The sequence below is a fragment of the Aureococcus anophagefferens genome, assembly GCF_000186865.1.
Source record: "Aureococcus anophagefferens unplaced genomic scaffold AURANscaffold_13, whole genome shotgun sequence".
NCBI classification, from domain to species: domain Eukaryota; class Pelagophyceae; order Pelagomonadales; family Pelagomonadaceae; genus Aureococcus; species Aureococcus anophagefferens.
In genome coordinates, this window is record NW_008705573.1 from 1,154,495 (window position 1) to 1,174,260 (window position 19,766).

Below are 19,766 nucleotides of genomic sequence, written 5' to 3' on the forward strand. Positions count from 1 at the left end.
CCACGGCCGCGTCCGCGACTACGTCGCCGCGGTCAAGGCCACGGCGAACCGGGCCGCGTGGCGGGACGTCGGGGGCATGTAATCCTTAACGGCGCTCCTCGAAATAGGCGTCGTCGTTGCACCGCCAGAGGAGGACGACGAAGACGAAGGCGGCGAAGCCGGCCCGCAGGAGCGCTCCGTCCGGCTCCCGCGCGTCGTCGACGTCCGCGGGGCGCTCGAGGTCGCCGATCTTCGGGTAGTGCTTGGCGAGGAGTTTCACGCGCCGCTTGCCCGAGAAGGACGCGTTGCCGAGCGACCGCCAGCGCATCGTCGGCCGCGGCAGGGCCTCCTCCCAGCCCCGCCAGTGCTCGAGCACCGCGGCCGTCCACCGCGACTGGCACGCGCCGGTCGACATCGACGCGCCGGTCGACATCGACGCGCCCGCCGCCGCCGTCCACGGCGCGCCCTCCGCCGCGGCGCGCGCGACGGCCGCCAGGAGGATGAATGTCCCCTTCCGCATGGCGCCTGCGCGCCTCCGGGGCTGCCGGAGCGCGAACGTCGCGGGCGAGGGACGGGTGATGCGCGAGGCGCGGGACGGGTCACGCACGTCCGCGGACCGCTGCGGACCGCGAACCCGGCGCCAGGCGCGCGACGCACGGCGTCTGTCCGAACAAAAAGCAGGCTGCCCCACGTTTGCCAGACAGACGCATCAAAAACAGATGTTGTTGAACACCGTGGTGTTTGCACTGCTCGATCGGGGCAGCGCCCACTGCTCGTCTCGAGCTCGAGCTCGCCGCGCTGCCTGCAGCCATGGGCAACGTGTGCTTTTGCTGCGTGTCGCAGGACCAGCGGATCAGCAAGGTGCTGTCGAAGTTCCCCGGGACGCTGCCGAGCAACGCGCGCACCGGCGAGGTGCAGAAGATCGTCGGGCGCTGCGCCATGGCCGCCCACTCGGGCTGCCTCCAGGCCCCGATCTCGGGCAAGCTCTGCGTCTACTACGAGGTCCGCGTCGAGGAGCTCGTCCAGAGCGGCGACGACCGGCGCTGGGTGACCGTCGTCGAGGAGCGCATGGGCCGCGACTTCTTCCTCGCGGACGACGTCGGCGGCTCCGTCTACATCAACGCGGCGACGACGCCCGTCCAGGTCTTCTCGGAGACCGACGCGGGCGAGCGGTCCGGCTCCTACGACTTCTTCCTCGGGCAGGGCAGCGACCCGTCGCCGGGCCTCCTGCAGCTCATGGCGAGGCACGGCAGGTCCACGCAGGAGTGGCACCTCTTCGGGTCGGGCAACAAGCAGCTGCGCGCCTCCGAGGCCTGCTTCCAGCTGGGGGAGGCCGTCGCCGCGCTCGGCATGGTCGAGGGCGCGCCGCCGTCCATCGCGCTCAGCCCGCTCATGGGCGGCCACGTGACGCCGGACTACATGGAGCGGAACGGCTGGGAGGACTTCGACAAGAGGTCCTGGGCGTCGCTCACGGAGAAATACCCGGTGGTCATCCTGAGCGACTCGCCGATGCTCGTCGACGGGCTCGTGGCGTCCAACGTGTCGGCGCAGCAGGTCGCGCCCGCGCCGCAGCAGATGGCGGCGCCGCCGCAGCAGATGATGGCGCCGCCGCAGCAGATGATGGCGCCGCCGCAGCAGATGATGGCGCCGCCGATGGAGATGCAGCCCCAGGCGCCCGTCGCCCAGGTGATCGCGCAGCCGCAGGTCGTCACGCTCCAGGTGCCGCCGGGCGCCGCGCCGGGCGCGGTCTGCATGTTCGGCCTGCCCGACGGCCGGCAAGCCCAGGTCCAGATTCCGCCGGGTTTGCCGCCGGGCGCGACGTTCCAGGCGCAGGTCTGAGCGGGCGCGCGTAAGGTCGCGCCGGTTCGTCGAGCCGGTGGTGAACTGCAAGCGCAGGGCATCGCCGACAGCTTGGGGCACCGAACACGGCCGCTTGATATCATCGAAAAGGAGCTTTTGGAACTCGGTCTTATGGAGAACTCCTTCCGCTCGGCAGCCCCGTGCCGCCCCACTGCGGGCCGCTCGGCCCGCGCCAAGCCGGCGGCGCCCTGCGCGCGCGTCTTGGGGGCTGCGTCGTCGAAGACGCGGTCCTATTTCATGACGTCTTTGCCGAGTTACGCGACACTGCGTCCGCGCTCGCGGCGGTGGGCTGGAAGGGGCGCGCCGTCGAAGTAACGTAATATTCGAGCGTTTTTGGCCGCCCCATGGTACCAGGAATGGGTTCCGCAACTTTTATTACCTTACTTTTGCGACCTCCGGCCCCGGGACGGCGCGGCGCGAGGCCGCGGCGCACAACCTCGGGGCACTCTCTATCGACAACCTGGGCCTCCACGGCCAAACCCGCGCGACGGAAGGCACCCGGGGTGTCTATGAACGATCTCCGACGCTGCACCGCGTCCGAGGCAGCCAAATTCGGGTCGCGTGGCCCGATCACGACCCACAGGACCCCCTAAAACCACCCGTTCTCGCCGAGTTGCAATTCGTTTCGCGTCGCTTCTTTTGCAGCGTGCAGCCCTTGTTGCGCGCCTCGGGAGTCGCCGCGGGGGCCATGGGCGCCGTGGTAGGCGCGCGGCGCTAGGGGGCTGCCTTTGGTGATTACATGCCCATCGCGTGTCTCTTCGAGGTTCGTCGGACCGCGTGCTTTCGTCCGAGACCGCGTGCTTTCGTCCGAAGCCATCAAAACATGGGTAAACTTTGCTTTTGTGAGCGTCAAACAAATGGCCTCTGGATTTCCAAAAGCGGGTGCCGTGCGAAGCGGCGTCTGGGCCTGGCCTTTCGATCTGAGGGGCCTGCCGCGCGCCAACTCGCGACCATGTCCCGCCACGATTCCGCGCAGCACAAGCAGAAGAAGGAGAACGGCCTCGCCTGGGCGGCGAGGATGCGCCTCGAGCACGACGAGGACTTTTGGACGAAGTGGGACGCCATGCCGACGGAGTGCCAACTCCTCGACGCGCCGCCCGCCGACGGCCGCCGGTGCCCGCGCTGCAAGATGAAGCTCTACTTTCTGGCCAACTGGGTCGCGACGTTCAAGGAGAGCTGCGACGGCCTCTGCGACAAGCGCGCGAACAAGCTCGTCACGACCTTCGGCCTCGACCGCTTCGCGTTCGTCGAAAACACGGGCGCCAAACCCAAGTCGGGCGCCAAGGCCAAGGGCGCACCGGCCCGCGTCGCGGACAAGAACGCCGCGGTGTGCAGCATCACGAACAAGCAGGGCAAGGCCACGCAGAACTTCCGCCAGCCCGCGAAGGTCCGCCGCTGCCTCCGGGCCGAGGACGACATCGGCTTCAAATGCGCCAAGGCCGCGAAGCCCGGCAGCTCCTACTGCTCCCCGCGCTGCGAGCGCATCGCGCTCGGCCTGTCGGCCGACGACGACCTGCCGTCGGAGCGCAAGGAGAAGCCCCGGGCGCCCGCGGCGCCCGTGGGCAGCGCCAAGTGGGCCGCGACGCAGCAGGCCGAGCGCGCGGCCGCGCCGCGGCCGCCACCGCGGCGCTCGGCCGAGGACGAGGCCCGCGCGCGCGAGGCCCGCGAGCTCGACCGCGTCATCGCCGAGAGCCTGCGCGAGAGCGGCGGCGGCGGTCCCGCGGAGACTTCGGAGTTCGACGCGGACCTCGAGCGCGCGCTCGCGCTCTCCGCGGCCGAGTTCCAGCCGGCGCAGCACTGGGGCCGCGGCTCCGGCATCGACTACGACGCGGCCGACGTCGAGCGCGCCATGGAGGCGTCGCGCGCCGTCTCGCCGCGCCACTTCGCGCCCATCCCCGCGGCCCGCCGAGGAGTGGCCCGCCGCGCCGCCGCGCGACCTCCGGGGCCTCCTCGCGTCGTGCCGCCTCGAGCACCTCCACGGCGTCTTCGCGGCCGAGGAGATCGACCTCGACACGCTCAGCTACCTCAGCGCCGCGGATTTGGTCGCCGACATGCACCTCCAGCCCGCGGAGGCCCAGGCGCTCGTCGCCGCGCGGGACGACCTCCACCGGGGCGCGTACTAGGTCACGCGCCCCCGCGACCGCGACCGCGACCGCGACGCGGACATAGTGTGATGTGACTCTCTTAGGACCCGGCGGACCGCCCGTTGCGGGCGCCGCGGCGGGGAGCGGCGGGTGTCGCTGCTGCTGGGATCCCCTTACATCATGGCCTTGATGCCGAGGACCGTGAGCGCGACCATGAGGATCTCGGGCACGTAGTGCATCGGGTACTTGACGGGCAGGCCCGGCGAGATGTAGCCGAACTTGGCGTTCCACGGGTAGAGTGCGCCGCAGGCGAAGGACACGGCCGTCGCGATGGGCAGGGCCTCGGCGACGGGCACCTTCGTGTAGAGCGTGTAGACGAGGCCGAGGAACGCGCACGACGAGCCGCGGATCCAGAACTGGAGCAGCGGCGTCGCCGGCGCGTCGAAGTGGTCCGTGACCATCTTCTGGGGCACGAAGAGCATCTGCGCGCCTGCGGGCGGGCGGGAGTGCTTCCAGAACAGGGCCGGGCCGGTGGACCGTTGGGGGGGGGCTTCTCTGGCTTCACCGCGGGCGGATTCGGCGTATCCTTCCGCGCCGAGTCGCGGCGGCTCGCGCGCGACGCGAGGCGGGCGGACGAGTCGAGATTTTCGCGGGGACGGAGGTACTCCCGAGCGTGTGTGACGCCGGCGCATACCATACATGCCCATGACGCCGCTGAACACTTTGATGTACCTATTGAAACAGTCTCGAACTTCTCGATCGAATCGCCGCGGTTTTTGTAGAAAAACTTTGGGCGTCGACGAGGAGATGATGGCGGGCGAGAGGGGGGCGCGCGTGTTGCAAAACGGGGACGCAGAAGCGCGCGTAGGGCCGTCCATTTTGCTCGCTTCTGGTGGGATTCGCTGGCTGGGTCGCGGAAGCTCGTGAGCGTGAGCGGCGAGCCGGTCACGAGCCGGTCGAGCGAGGCCTCGAGCGCGCCGCGCGTCGACCCCCAAGTCGACCGCCTCGCGCACGCCAAGGCTACGCCAGCGCCGTCCCTTACGCCCGAGCGCTCAGCCGAACCCCTCGACGGCGAAGCGCTTCTCGCGGTCGAGCTTGCGGAGCAGCGCGCCGGCCTTCTTCGCGTCGAGCTGGGCGCAGTGCGCGACGAGGACGTCGAGCAAAACGTCCGTCACGTCGGACGCCATCTGCGCGTTGCCCGCGACGAAGAAGTGGGCGCCGCCCGTGAGGAGCAGGTCGACGACCTCGGCGCCGCGCGCGCGGAGCGCGGCCGTGACGCGGCGCCGCTTCGCGGGCTCCGCGTGGCGCGACACGGAGACGTCGACGTCGAGGCCCGGGTACCGTTCCGCGAACTCGTCGGCGTAGAGCCGGTCCTTTTTTTCGTCGCGGCAGCCGAAGAAGAGGAGCGTGCGCGCCCCGGGCGCCCGCGCGGCGATCATGGCCCGCGCGGGCGCGACGCCCGTGCCCGGGCCCACGAAGACGAGCGGCGCCGCGTCCGGCGGCGCCGCGAACGCGCCGCGCTTCACCGCGACGAGCGCGCGCGCGCCCGGTCGCAGGCCGCAGAGCCAGGACGACGCCAGCCCGAAGCGCCGCTGGCCCAGGGGCGTGTCGTAGCGCGCGCGAGCGACGCAGAGCTCGAGCGACTCGCCGCCGCGCGGCGACGCGATGGAGTACTGCCGCGGCCGCAGCCAGTCGAGCGCGTCGAGGAGCGCGTCGACTGGCGGCGCCGCGCTGTCAAAGTCCTCGAGCACGTCGAGCAGCGACCGCCGCTCCGACCTCACGTACTCGCGGAAGAAGTTCCGGCCTTTGGCCGTCGCGAGCTCGACGAGCTTGTCGCGCTGCTCCGCGTCGCTCGCGAAGAGGGCCATGATGCCCAGGGCCTCGGGCCGCGGCGGCGCGCCGAGGTCGCGGCAGGCGCTCAGGACGCGGCGCAGCGTCGCGGCGCCGGGCAGCGGCGGCCGCGGCGGCCGGAACTGCGAGCCCCGGCGCGATTCGAACGCGAAGGTCTCGTCGAGGCCCAGGGCCGCGTCGCGCCGGCGGAGGATGGCCAAAGCGCGGCCCACGTCCGCGTCGGCGTTGCGCGGCAGCACGACGGCGACGTCGCCCGCGCCGTACGCCGCGGCCGTCGAGAACGTGACGTGCCGCACCTCCTGCCACCAGTCGTCGGCCGTGAGCCGCGCCGTCGCCTCCAGCGTCGCCGCCGCGGGCGGCGACGCGTCGAAGCAGCCCAGGGCCAGCGCGGCGCTGTCGTAGCCGTCGCCGTCGTCGGCGGGAGCGTCGGTTTTCCTGGATGCGTAGCCCGGCGCGTAGGCCTCCGCGGACGCGGGCGCCTCGTCGCCGACGCGGCCGTCGCCGTCGTCGACGCCCAGCGACCCCGCGAGGGCCGCGAGGAAGGAAGCCAGGGGCCCCTCGACGCCCGCGGCCGTCGCGGAGTCGCCGAGCGCGCGCGGCACCGCGGGAGCCGCGCCGAGCTGCGCGAGGCGCGCGTCGAGCTTCCGCGCGAACGCGCAGAACTTGTGGCCGTAGCGCGCGTCGCCGAGGCCGTAGAGGGCGTAGCGGGCGCCGTCGAGGCGCGGCGCGGCCTTGGACAGGAGCCGCGCCCACGTTTTTTTGGAGTCGCCGGGGCACGCGCCGTCGCCGCAGGTCGCCGCGAAGACGACGGTCAGCGGCGCGTCCGGTCGCCCAAATACATCGCCGTCGTCGAGGGGCCGGGGCTCCGCGGCGTCGACGCCCCGGAGCGACAGGTAGGACCAGCAGCGCCACGCGAGGTCCTTGGCCGTGCCGGTTTCGGACGCGTAGGCGAGCGACGCCATGCTCACTTGGGCTCGGGCCACGCGGCGCCGGGGTCGGTTCGCACGGACTGCTGCTTCTTGAGCGCGTCGAGCTCCGCGGCGCCCCGGGACGTGCGCTTGCCGTGGCCCGCGCGCGCGTCCTCGAGGGCCTTGAGGCGCTCCTTGCGCTCCTTGGCCTTTTGCTCCTGTTCCTTCTTGAGGTCCTTCTTTTTGAGCTGGGAGCGCTCGGCCTTGCGGCGCGACGAGTCGTCGTTCCCGAGGCCCGCAGCGCTCAGCTTGTTGCCCATAGACGCTTCTTTCGCCTCCGTGATGGCCTGAGGCGAGAGCGGCACCTTTGGGACAGTGCTTTGGGATGTGGCATGTTGAATTTTCATATGGCCGCACCCCCGTCTGGCGGCAGCCCCGCGGGTGAGGCACCGTAGGCGCGGAGGCTTGGTGCCTTTGCAGCTGCACGGACTTTTCGATGGTCGCGCGCGAGTGCGTCGCGTGCGCGGAGACCTGGCCGGACTACGCCTTCTGCAAGGTCGCCGACTGCGGCCACGAGATCTGCGTCGGCTGCACGAGCCAGATCCTTCGCGACGCCCTCGGCGAGAGGCGGCGCGTCACGTCCGGCGGCGTGCCCTGCGTCTTCCCCGGGTGCGGCGCGCGCGTCGACCTCGACGCGGCCCGAAACGTCCGCGACAAGGGCGCGGCGCTCCTGCCCGACGACCGCGCGACGCGCGGCGCGCCGCCGACGCCGGTCGAAGCGCTCACGGACGAGGAGGTCGGCGCGCTCGGCGCGCTCATGGCGGCGGCGCTGATCCCGCGCGAGCGGCGCCTGGCCTGCCCGCGCTGCGGCGCCGTCGCCGACGTGGCCGTCGCGGACGCGCCGGCGCGCGTCCCCTGCGCGGGATGCGGCTACGAGAGCTGCGCGGCCTGCCGCGAGCCCTGGGACGGCCACGGCTTCCTCTTCAGCTCCTGCGAGGCGCGGGCGAACAGAACCCGGGACCCGACGACGTCGCGCCTCGTGCGGCTCACGTCCCGGGGCTGCCCGGGCTGCGGCGCGCGGACGACGCACTTCCACGGCCACGCGTGCCACCACATCTCGCCGTCGACGGGCGGCTGCCCGGCCTGCGGCGCCGCGTGGTGCTACGCCTGCGGCGCCACGGGCGACGACAACCTGCGGCTCCGCGGCAAGCGGTCCGCGTGCCTGTGCGCCCGGGGCACGTGGTCCGCGGGCTGCGAGAATCGCGACGTCGCGACACACGTCGACGCCCGGTCGGGCTACCCGGCGGACCGGCGCTGCGGCTGCCCGATTTGCCCGACGTGCCGCGTCGGCGCGCCCTGCGAGCTCTGCGACGGCACGTGCTGCGTCTGCGAGGGCCTGGTGCCCCCGGGGCCCCTCGAAGTCCCCGGCGACGTCCCGGAGCGACCGAGCTGGCTCTCGCTGCTCTGGTACGGCGCGGCGCCGCCCGAGGCGCCGGGCGACTGGCGCGACGTCGTCGACGGGATGCTCGGCGACGAGCCGGAGGAGGCCGCGGCGGCGCCGCGGCGGCCCCGGGGCCCGCCGCGGCGCGTCGCGATGATGCTGGCCTGCAAGCGCGGCCGCGCGGACGTCGTGGAATTCCTCCTCGCGCGCGGCGTGTCGCCGGACGGCGGCGCGCGGCACACGACGGCGCTCCACGCGGCGGCGGCGCGCGGCCACGCGGACGTCGCGCGCGTGCTCGTCGCGCACGGCGCGGACGTCGACCGCCGCGACGACGGCGGCTGCACGGCGCTCGTGCTCGCGGCGCGCAAGGGCCGGGCGGCCGTCGTCGCGCTGCTCGTGGCCTCGGGCGCGGACCCGAACCTCCGCGACGCGCACGGCTTCCAGGCGCTCCACTGCGCGGCGTGGAAAGGCCACGCGGACGCCGCGGCCGCCCTCGTCGCCGCCGAGGGCGTCGAGCGCGCGTCGAAGCTCCCGCCGGGCTCGCTCTTCGAGGGCCACACGCCGCTCTCGCTCGCGCGGCTCCACGGGCACAAGCGCGTCGCCGTCATCCTCGCGCTCGCGAAGACGCGCGCCTTCGGCGCCGTCGGGACCCGGACGCGCGCCGCGGTCCTCCGGTCCGCCGCGCCGCCCGAGTCGCCGCGAGATCGCCCCCCGGCGTCGCCCCCCGGGGGACCGCGCGCGGCGCGGTCCCGGTCGACGGGCTGGCGGCCCTCCCTGAGCTTCCGCCGCCAGTCGTCGGTGTAACAGCGCTCCGAACGTACCGGAGTCACGTTAGAGAGTCACGTTACGACCGCTTCATGCCGTTCGCGTTGAGGATCCGCTTCTCCGCGAGGGCCGAGGTGATCGCGTCGGGGAGCGACGCCGCGGCCGCGGCGTCGGCGGGGAACTTGGCGACGATGGTGTGCGCGTCGGGCGACGGGTGCGGCGGCGCGAGCACGAGGCAGCGCGCCTCCGCGCCGACGCCGCAGGCGCCGGGGAAGCCGCGGCCCGGGTCGTAGAGGCTCGCGAGCTTGCCGCCGAGCCGCTTCTTCCGCCGCTTCGCCGCGCCCGCGGCGTCGCCGGTGGCGACGGCGACGACGTAGGCGACCTTGCGCGGCAGCTTGTCGTGGAGCGCCTGCGCCGCGGCGTCCGTCGCCGCCGGCCGCCGCGTAGCCCGCGCCGTCGCTGCCGACGAGCTCCGTCCAGGCGCCGGAGGAGACGGCGCGGCCCGCCGCGAGCGACCGCGCCGTGTCCGACGTCGCCGCGCCGGCCGCCTTGCCCGCGGCGCCGCGGAGCCGCCAGTTCGCGTCGGGCACCAAAGCGTCGGCGGCCTCGGCGCGCTTGATCTCCTTCTCCCAGGCCGCGAGGTCCGTCGGCGGCGCCTCCGCTTCGGCCTCGGGGTCGTTGCGGTTGCGCCAGAGCTGGGCGAACTTCTCCTGCTTGCTCGACCCGAGGCCGCCGCTCATGTAGTCGCGTTTTTTCGCAGAGAGGGCCGTGCGTTGCGCGCGATGCGTGCTCAAGGCTGCGCGCGGCGCGCTCAACGCTGCGCCGTGCGCGAGGAGGAGCGCGACGAGCATGGCTCCGTCCGCTAAACTGGACCGGCCGGTCGAGTCTTTTGCCACAACGATGGTGTGCGCTCGCGCGCCTCGCGCTGCGCCGTAAGCCGCCACCAGACGTGCCACGCGCCGCCGCGCCGACCGCAGGACTCCGCCGCACCCGAGAGGGACCACGCAGCACACCACAACAGATGTCGGGCATCGAGGCGCGGCGGGCCCAGGCCATCAAGGACTACAAGCTCACCGTCGAGTACAAGCACCTGAAGCAGAACAGCCCCGGCGGCATCTACGTCGTGCCGTCCTTCGCCGACCTGCGCACGTGGCACGGCGTCATCTTCGTGCGCCGCGGCATGTACGCGAGCGGCGTCTTCAAGTTCCGCGTCGAGCTGCCGCCCGAGTACAACGACGTCGGCGCGTGGCCGCGCGTCTTCTTCACGAGCCGCATCTACAGCCCCCTCGTCGACGCGGAGAGCGGCGAGCTCGACGTCAAGTTCGCCTACCCGGAGTGGGACCCGGCGAAGCACTACGTCGTGACCGTGCTCACGTTCCTCAAGAAGATCTTCTACATCAAGGACGGCTTCGAGGGCTACGAGGCGCCGAAGAACGCGGCGGCGGCGCGGGCCTACGCCGACGACGCGCCGGAGTTCCTGCGCGAGGTCGAGGCCTGCGTCCGCGCGTCGGGCGATCGCCAGGGCAGGACAAGAGAGCGAAATTCCCAACTTCAAAGGCTCATATCTCGGCCGTTTTCCACTCGTTTCGGCTGATTTTTGGACGAGCGATCATCTCTCGGAACGGTCTCGAAGCGTGGATGCTTTTCCCGGAACGCGCGCGCGCGGAACACTCACGTTGAAGCGACGTTGAATCACCCTTGTCCTGCCCAGGCGACCGCGCGGCGCTCTTCGACGGCGACGCCGGCGACCCGGACCGGAGCCTGCGCTTCGTCGACCGCGACGACGGCGCCCTCGACGCGTTCCGCGGCGTCCTCGCGGGCGACGACGACGACGTCGACGGGCCGGGCACGGAGGCGATCCTCCGGTACCTCACCGACGAGGCCGCGCGCGAGGCCGCGGGGTGACGCGGCGTGTTTAAAACCTACTGGGTATGTTGGTCGGCAGGAGCTGTGCACACTCCGGAGGATGGGTCCGTGTGGGTGCTAGGGGTCCGGATCGGCGCGCGCCTGCGCCAGCGCGCGGCGACGACGCCGGGTCGCCGCCGGGGCAAAATCTGGCGCCCACGAGACGCTCGCGGTCTGTGCCTGCTCGAGTGAGCGCCTTTCGACGGCCAAGTCGTCGCGCGCGCAGGGGAACCGGGGCGCCTGAGCCGCCCCCGCGTCCGCGACCATGTTCCGCTCCCAGTACGACACGGACGTGACGGTGTGGAGCCCCCAGGGTCGCCTCCTCCAGGTCGAGTACGCCATGGAGGCCGTCAAGCAGGGGTCCGCGTGCCTCGGCATCGTCGGCGAGGGCTGCGTCGTGCTGGCCGCCCTCAAGCGCCAGCCCAACGAGCTGTCGGGCTACCAGCGCAAGCTCCTGAAAATCGACGAGCACATGACCATCGCCGTCGCGGGCCTGAACGCCGACGCGCGGACGCTCGCCAAGACGATGCGGACCGAGTGCCTCAACCACCGCTACGTCTACGGCGCGCCGCTCCAGGGCGCGCGCCTCGTCCTCGACATCGCGGACAAGTACCAGCGCTGCACGCAGATGTACGTGCGGCGGCCCTACGGCGTCGGCCTCCTCGTCGCTTGCGTCGACGCGACGGGCCCGCACCTCTACGAGACGTGCCCGTCGGGCAACTACAACGAGTACGTCGCCGTCGCCATCGGCGCGCGGGCCCAGAGCGCCAAGACCTACCTCGAGAAGCACGTCGACGCCTTCAAGGGCTGCGGCGTCGACGAGCTCTGCAAGCACGCGTTGAAGGGGTTGGCGGGCTGCGTCGCGGGCGACAAGGAGCTCGACGCCGCGTCGGCGAGCCTCGCCATCGTGTCCTTCGACGCCGCCGCCGGCGAGGCCGCCACCCAGATCATCGAGGACGGCGACGTCCAGAAGTACCTCGACACCGTCGAGATCGACGCCGCCGCCGCGCAGGCCGAGAACATGGCCGTCGACGACGCGCCCGCGGCCGACGCCATGGAGACGTGAGAGGGGGGCGCCCGAGTGCCAAGCCCGCGCGTTTCTACTAACATTGCTTGCGCGGCACCCACGACTTCACGAATCCTGCGCCGGGGCAGCATATTAAGTGATGGAGGCCGGCTATCAGCAGGCCGGCAGCCCGGCGCCGGAGGGCATCGCCGTCGGCGACCGGCGGCGCTGGCCCCGCGCCGCCGTCGTCGCCGGCGCCGTCGCCGCGGCGCTGCTCGTCGGCGCCGCGACGCGCGGCCCGCCGCCTCCCGTCGCGGCGCTCGCGACCGCGGACGCGACGACCGCGGGCGAGGCCGCGACGCCGTTCCGCGTCGGCGCCTACAGCGAAGGCTACGGGCGGCTGAACACGTCCTACTACCCCTTCCTCTTCGGCAAAGCCGACGCCGTCCTCGTGGAGCCGCACCGCGATTACGTCCTAAGGATCGAGGGCGGCGGCGCCGGCGCGACGTACGCCTGGAGCGGCGTCGCGTCCGGCGCCGGGCCGGACCTCAACGTCCGCTTCAACAAGACGGGCATCTACCGCTTCCTCACGGTCGCGGAGACGGGCGCGCTCGGCGTCGCGAGCGCGCTCAACGTCACGCTCTACGTCAAGTACGTCCGGAGGGAGATCCGCCAGCTGACGAGAGAAGACCGCGCGGCCTGGGCCGCGGCGGCGTCGACGCTCTGGAAGGTGTCGACGGCGGACGGCGTGGAAATCTACGGCGACCGCTACAAGGACATCCACCACGTCGCGGTCATCCACAACGATTTGGCGGGCAATAACATGTGCGACTTCATCCACGGCGCGACGGGCTACGCCTTCGTGACGGCCCACGCGGCTCTCGGGGGCATGGTTGAGCAGGCCATGCAGGCCGTGGACCCGTCCGTGTCCATGCCCTACTGGGACTACACGCTCGACAAGTGGTTATATACAGATCGCGCGCCCAACGGCCAGCACAAGTCGCACGGGTCCCGCGATTTATTGCGACTCTGGGAGTCGCCGGTCTGGACGGCGGACTTCTTCGGCGCCTCCGACGAGGACACGGGCGTCATCGTCGACGGGGCCTGGGCCCACACGAAGGTGCCCCTGCTCTCGGAGAGGCTCTTCAACGACTCCGGCTTCGCGGGCCACTTCCGAACGAACGGCTTCGCGTCCTGCTACGGCCAGACCGACGACGTCTGCACCTACCCGGCCCTGAGCCTCCTGCGCCAGAAGAAGGCGTCGACGATGCACCAGGGCAACGCCTTCGGCCTGCTGCGGAGCCCCTGGAACCAGCGCGGCGAGCCGACGGTCGTGCGGTCGCGGAAGATGTGCGGCAGCGCGAACAACGCCCAGTTCCCGGACTGCGTCGCCTGGGCCCAGCAGCAGGGCATGTACACCAGCTTCGCGGACTACATGATCCAGCTTCAGGTGTCGCCCCACGGCACGGTCCACGTCTTCGCCGGCGGCGCGTTCGGCGACTGCAGCGCGAAATACGACGAGCTCGGCAAGATCGTCATCGACCACCACTACCTGGACCAGATCAAGGACAAGTCCTCGGACCTGCAGAAGAATCTGTGGATGGGCGGCGCGAAGTCGTGTCCCTCGAGGGGCGAGTGCGCGGGCCTGAGGCAGAAGGAGTGCGGCTGCCGCTGCCACGGCCTCGGCGCGCTCCAGGCGGGCTACGACAATTCTACATTAAACGCCCAGGACATCGCCGACTCGAAGCTCTGGAAGCAGGTCGTCGCGGGCGCGTTCGACGGCTTCCGGGAGGCGGACCGCGCGCGCGCGAAACTGGACCTGTTGGGCGCGCCGGAGAAGCTGCGCCTCCTGCGGACGGTCTGCGACGTCGACGTGCTGACGGGCGACATGCTCGGGTCGAACTCGCCCATGGACGTGGCCTTCTTCGCGACGCACACGGAGGTCGAGCGCATGTGGCAGCGCTTCGCGTTGAGCGGCAACATGACGAACAGCACGTGGCCCTACGGCCCGGACAGCGGCACGTGCCCGGGCCAGCACCCGTCCTACAAGCTGGTCTGGTTCGACTACGAGCTCGACAGCGACGACGTCGGCGACGACTTGGAGGCGACGCTCGACTCGAGCACGCTGTCGAACGTCGTCTGGCGCGACCTGCTCGACCCCGCGAACCCGGAGTACGCCGTGCGCGTGCCCTACGTCTACCACGACTTCGAATGGGAGCACTGCCTCCACTACTCCGTCGAGGGCGTCGACGCGTCGCTCATGCGGCCGAACGACTGGATCTGGAACAAGCGCGACGACCGCGAGGAGAGCCGCGGCGCGATCCCGAACGCGCACGCGCACAGCGACCTCGGCAACGTGACGCGCGTCCAGCCCAACAGCCACAGCCCCCCGGCCGTCACCGACGACGACTATAAGGAAGCCTACTAGCGCATACCGGGCCGCCGCCGCCGGTGCGCGCGCGCGGCCCGCTCCGCCGCGACGCCCGGCGGCCGTCGGAGCGGCGGCCGCTCGCGCGCCTCGGCGTCGCGCGGCGCCTCGACGTAGGGCTCGACGACGCGGAAGCGCCGCCGGCCGCCGCCGCCGCCGTCGAGCGGCACCCACTTCGGATCGACGAGGCCCGCCTCGAGCCAGGGCGGCAGCCGCTCCGGCAGCGACACGGCGGCCGTCGGCGCCGGCGGCCGGTCGACCGCGACGTGGGCGCAGCCCCTCGGCTTGCACATGTCGTGGTTCCGCTCGCCGGCGGCCAAACGCCCGCGCGCCTGGCACACGGGCCCGGTGATGCGCCGCCGCGGCTGGCCGCGCGCGTAGGGCGTCGGGTCCGGGCACACGAGCCCGCGGCAGCCGCGCAGGCCCAGGCAGGCGCGGAGCGCCTCCGTGGCGTGCATCGTGCACTGCTTGCCGAACGGCGGCGGCGAGATGCAAAAGCGCGGGTCGTGGGGGATGAAGCCCGGCCGGTCGGGGATGGCGTGCGGCGACAAGGCCACGGACACGACCGTCGTGTCGTTGATGGAGTGGGCGACGACGAAGGCGACGGATGCGAGCAGCGCGGCGAGAAGGCTGCCCATGCCAAATGCAACACTTAGATCCCCAACTTCACCAGACTACGAAGGCGAGGGCGAGCAGCGCGGCGAGATGGCTGCCCATGCCGAATGCAGTTCTTGAGTTCAAGATGAAGCTGCGAGGCGAGAGAGCATGAACTGAGAGCATGACAATGGCAATTTGCGTCGCTCCAATCGCTCCCGAACACCCGAGAGCATCTCTGCACAAACGCTGAGCGTGAGCGTCTCTGCAAAGACCGATGGCCGCCGCGGCGCTCGCGCGGAGCCGCTGCTACCTCGAGCTGCGGCGGAGCCTGAAGGCCGGCGTGCGCACGCTGCCCGTGGCCTCGCAGCGGTCCGTGCTCCAGGCCTTCGACGCGTCGCCCTTCGTCGGCGGCGCCCGCGCGGACGCGCTGCTGCCCTGCCGGTCGAGCCTGGCGCGCGTCGCCGCGGAGCTCGCCGCCGAGGGCGTCGAGCCGTCCGCCGCGGCGGCGATCGTCGAAGGCCTCGCCGAGGCGAGCGCGGCCGGCGCCGCGGGATTACCAGAGGGCGGCGCCGCGTCCGTGTCGCGCGCATCGAAGGAAGCCTGGGTCGCGTCCTACGGCGGCGCGCAGTTCAGCGTCGACGCGAAGCGCTTCCAGTGGCTCAAGCGCGCGCACGCGCGAGAGAAGGGCGGCGACTTCGCGACGGACGTGTTCGCGCTCCTCTGCCACTACAACACCGTGGCCAACGGCAACCAGGCGGCGATCCCCGCGGCCGTCTACGCGACCTTCGAGCGCTGGGCGCGCCAGCCCGAGGGAACCGTCTTCGAAGCGTACTCGTCGGCGCTCAACCACCGCCGCACGCGGCGGCCGCGGCGCTTCGGCACGGCCTTTCCGGGCGTCGACGGGCCCTTCGGTGGGCTGGGCCCCTTCGGGTCCTTCCGCCTCCCCGACGACGGGGGCGAGCACCGCCTGGTGCTCGCGAATCCGCCGTTTTGCCCGGAGGCGCTCGCGGAGCTCGCGCCGCGCGTCGCCGGCGTCCTCGACGACCGCACGACGTGCGTCGTCGTCGCCCCCGCGAAGGCGGGGCGCCTGGGGCACGACTCGGCGCACCTCGCCGCGCTCCGAGCCCTCGATCCGCTCGCGGAGGAAACGCTCGCGCCGCATCGCCACGCGTTCCTCCCGGCCGCGGCCTTCAAGCCGCGCGCGCGGCCGGCGAACCACCCGGAGCTGGTGTCGCAGCTCCTCGTCTTCTCGTCGCGGCCGTCGCTCTCGCGGACCCAGGCCAAGGTCCTCTCCAACGCGCTCGCGTCGACCTGGGCCGCCGCGGCCAAGGACGCGCGCAAGGCGCGGCGCCTCGTGAAGCACGCGGAGACGCGGCGGCGGCGCGGGGATGCTACGTAGCTAAGGGAGGACCGCTGCGGCGTGGGGGATTCGGGCGTCTGCCGTGCGTAGATCTGCTGCACGCGCCGCGGCGGCGTCCGCACGGTGAGTCCTCGCGAGTGAGGCGAATCGCCAAGGTGAAGACACTGGCAGCCGCAATCGAGAGCAAGGCGCGAAGCGTGGATCGCCTATGGCTAAGAAAAAGAGCACCCAAAACATGGTCCTCTCCGCCGCCGCCGTCGCCGCCGTGCGGTCGGGGGACGTCTGCGCCCTGCGGGACGCCCTTGATCTTGGCGACGACGTGAATGGACACATGGATGATGAGCACTCCCAAGATACACTGCTGAACATCGCGATGCTTGAGAAGCCTGAGCCGTGGATGAAAGAGGACGACGACGACGACGACGACGAGCCCGTCGCGGACGTGCCTCTGGATGCGCAGCTCCAAGTCATCCGCCTTCTGCTCGAGCGGGGCGCCGATCCGAACCGCGATAATAAACGCGGCGAGCGTCCTCTGCACATCGTCGCGAGCGACCGCTCAGAGGAGACGTGGAGAAATGTAGCCCCGTGGACTTCCCGTATGACACTTACGCACCGTTCTGAGAAGATCATCGACCTTCTCGTCGCCGCCGGCGCGCAGGTCGACGTTCGAACCAACCGCGGCTCTACACCCCTCATGCTCCGACTGATGGATCTCAGCGACGGTTACGAGTCTCGCTCCTGCTACGATGGCGCCCGTGGCCAGCCAAAGACAGGCTCAGTTGAGACCATTCGCGTTCTGCTGAAACACGGAGCCGATACGACATTGGCAGCTACTCCGGTTGGACATTTTCAGCACAACAAGACCGCAGCGGAGATCGCGTCTGAACTGCTGGAGTGTTACGACGAATTAGAGCATGGCGGCGGGTATCGCATCGCAGGCGAGGTTTGGCGCTGTCATTTCTCCCACATCATCGATCTGCTCGAAGCAGTCGACCGGGCTGGGTCCTGGAAGAATTACGTGCGCGTCGTCCGCGAGCCGCGCGTCAAGTTGTGGACCATGCGCTACCTCTGCCTGGCCGGCCGCGCGCACGCGCCGCCGAAGCTGCTGCGGCTCTTCGGGTCGACGGCGCCGAAGCCCGTCGCGGGCGCGGCGGCCGCGCGGACGCGGTCCAAGCGCCTCGCGAGCAGCACCGCGCAGACGACGCCGCCCGACGAGGTATTCAAGCACATCCTGGACTTCTATGACCGGGCCTCCGTCCTGCCCGCCCGTTCCGCCCCGATCGGTGGCTGGGGCTGGTGGTGAAATAATGTCTAGGCTTAGTTAATGTGGCCGTGCGAGCGGACGCAAGCACATCAAACCGAGGGAGGTCCCTGGAATGCGATGACATCAGCAGCTAAGGGTACTAATGTCGCCGCGCGAGCCGCTCCCTCGCGTCCTCGACGTCCGCGACGACGTCCGCGCGCCTTCCCCGGCCGTCGTCGGCGTCGCCGACGTCGCGGAGCGCCGCCTCCACCACGCGGTCAAATCCCTCCTCGCCCATGAGCCCCAGGTCCAGCGCGTGGAAGGCGGCCATGACGTACGTGCGGAAGAAGCGCACGGGCCGGCCGTTCACGGCGTACCCGTCCGGCACCGCGACGCCGCGGCCGCGCGCGTCCGTGCCGACGCAGTGGAGCAGCACGGCGGCGCAGAGGTCCGGGTGCCGCGCGAGCATGATCTCGCCGGCCTGGCCGTCGAGCTCGCCCGTGTCGCCCACGAAGACGTAGCGGCGCGCCGGTTCCTCGCCGTCGCCTCGGGGCAGGTCGCCGAGCCGCGCCGCGAGCCGCTCGAAGTTCTGGAACTTGACCCAGCCCTTGAAGTCCTGGAAGACCCACTCGTGGACGCTGCCGTAGAGCACGCGGTCCAGGCCGACGCCCCAGCCCGCGGCGCCGTTCCGCCGGCCGCAGTCGCGGAACGCCGCGACGACCTTGTCGCTCTCCTTCAGCTCGAGCGCGAACTTGAACTCCTCCGCGCGCGCCGTCAGCACGGCGACGGGCTCCGGCGCGCCGAGCTCGTAGGCGAAGTCGAACATGCCCGGGTAGAAGTCGCCGCGGTCGTACTGGCCGTCGATGCCGCCGAGCGGGATGCCCGCGAGGCGCACGTTGCCGGACGACTTGACCGTGTCGTCGACGTCGACGACGACCGTCGTTTTGAGCGGTGCCGGCGCCAACGCGGCGGCGCGCGCCGCGATGAGTGCCCAGAGCAGGCTCGCGTCGGACATCATCGGTCGAGCTCGAGATCTTCAAGTTGCCCTCAAGCAGCTCTCGCGAGCCTCATTTACGACGCCCCTTCCAGCTCGCAGCGCACGCAGCGGCAGAAGAAGCCGTTGTGTTTCTCGAGGTAGGCCCGGCGCTTCGCGACGTCCCAGCCGACGAGCTCCTTGGCGCCATAGCAGATCGTGAGGGGCTCGCCGGCCGCGACGTCGCAGCAGGTCCGCACGGCCACGCCGCCGTCGCCCGCGACGCGTTCCCCCGGTCGCTGCGGCAGCCGCGCCGGCGCGAGGACGAGCGACGGCGCGCACGAGTGGTTGGCGCGGGCGACGCGCCGGTACAGAGCGCACGCGGCGCCGACGCCGGGCCCGCCGTGCTCGAACTGGAACTGGTTGCCCTCGAATTTCCGGAGCACGTCGACGACGGTCTTTACCTCGGCCTCGCGGCGCGCGGCGAAGGCGTCGGCGCCGAGGAGCGACCGGAGCTGCTCGAGCGCGCCGTCGACCATCGCGCCCGCGGCCTCGACCGTGGCCTCCTTGGGCGCCGTCGCGACGTCGTAGCGCAGCTCGTCGAAGGCCGCCAGCGCCGCGGCGGCGTCGCCGTCGCCGCGCTTCGCGCTCGCCCGCAGCTGCACGTAGGCCGCCCAGCGCGACCGGTGGCTCCGGCGGTCGACGACGAAGAAGGGGTACTCCGTGAAGAGCTCGGCGCCGCGCCGCAGCGCCGCCGTCGCCACGAGCCCCCGGCCGCAGCCGCCCTGGGCGTCGGAGAACGCGCAGGCCGCCGACGGCGGCGCCGCGGCGTTGGCCGGCCGCGCGGCGTAGTCGAGCGATAGCCGGTCCTCGCCGAGGCCGACGAGCCGGCCCGGCATCCGCGGCACCTCGCAGACCCACTTGCCGCCGGCGCCGTCGAAGCGGACGACGCGGACGCCGCCGGCGAAGGGGCCCTCGGGGTCCGCCTCCGCGACGGCGACGACGGCGCCGGCGTGGAACCGCTCGCGCGCGCCGTGCCAGAGCGAGGTGTCGTCGTCGGCCGCGCCGACCTCGCGGGCCGGCGGCGGCGGCGGCGGCGCGTCGGCGGCCTGCTTCGGCGGCTTGCGCGACTTCTTACCCATCGTGTCTCGCGCTCGTCGCTGTCGTCGAGCGCTGCGTCGCTGCGGGCGCGCCTGTCTGACATCTGGGCCCATGGGGCAGCCTCTCGCCCTCACGCGGCGAGAAAGTGCAAACCAAATCTTAGCCTGGCTTTAACGCGACGGACGATGGCGTGAGGCAGCTTCGAGCATACAAGAACGACCATGTTCTTCGACGACTCGGTGCTGAGCCGGGGCACGGGCGGCAA

At 71.7% G+C, this 19,766-nt stretch overlaps 4 protein-coding genes across 4 annotated transcripts; 2 read left to right on the top strand and 2 right to left on the bottom strand.

Annotated features, from left to right (window-relative positions):
* Positions 1 to 4,975: 4,975 nt before the first annotated feature.
* Positions 4,976 to 6,736, bottom strand: AURANDRAFT_65245 (hypothetical protein; the record flags this gene model as incomplete). The annotated part of the gene is made up of 1 exon (XM_009040036.1): positions 4,976 to 6,736. The coding sequence occupies one exon, from the start codon at positions 6,734 to 6,736 to the stop codon at positions 4,976 to 4,978; it is 1,761 nt and encodes a 586-aa protein (XP_009038284.1).
* A 3,173-nt stretch (positions 6,737 to 9,909) lies between these two features.
* On the top strand, positions 9,910 to 10,482 carry AURANDRAFT_28446 (hypothetical protein; the record flags this gene model as incomplete). Its single annotated transcript, XM_009040002.1, has 1 exon — positions 9,910 to 10,482. The coding sequence occupies one exon, from the start codon at positions 9,910 to 9,912 to the stop codon at positions 10,480 to 10,482; it is 573 nt and encodes a 190-aa protein (XP_009038250.1).
* Positions 10,483 to 10,966: 484 nt separating this feature from the next.
* On the top strand, positions 10,967 to 11,915 carry AURANDRAFT_37911 (hypothetical protein; the record flags this gene model as incomplete). Its single annotated transcript, XM_009040003.1, has 1 exon — positions 10,967 to 11,915. One exon carries the CDS (start codon positions 11,059 to 11,061, stop codon positions 11,857 to 11,859), a length of 801 nt encoding a protein of 266 aa, XP_009038251.1.
* A 5,672-nt stretch (positions 11,916 to 17,587) lies between these two features.
* Positions 17,588 to 19,542, bottom strand: AURANDRAFT_65247 (hypothetical protein; the record flags this gene model as incomplete). Its single annotated transcript, XM_009040035.1, has 2 exons — positions 17,588 to 18,461; positions 18,503 to 19,542. 2 exons carry the CDS (start codon positions 19,540 to 19,542, stop codon positions 17,588 to 17,590), a joined length of 1,914 nt encoding a protein of 637 aa, XP_009038283.1.
* Positions 19,543 to 19,766: the final 224 nt, after the last annotated feature.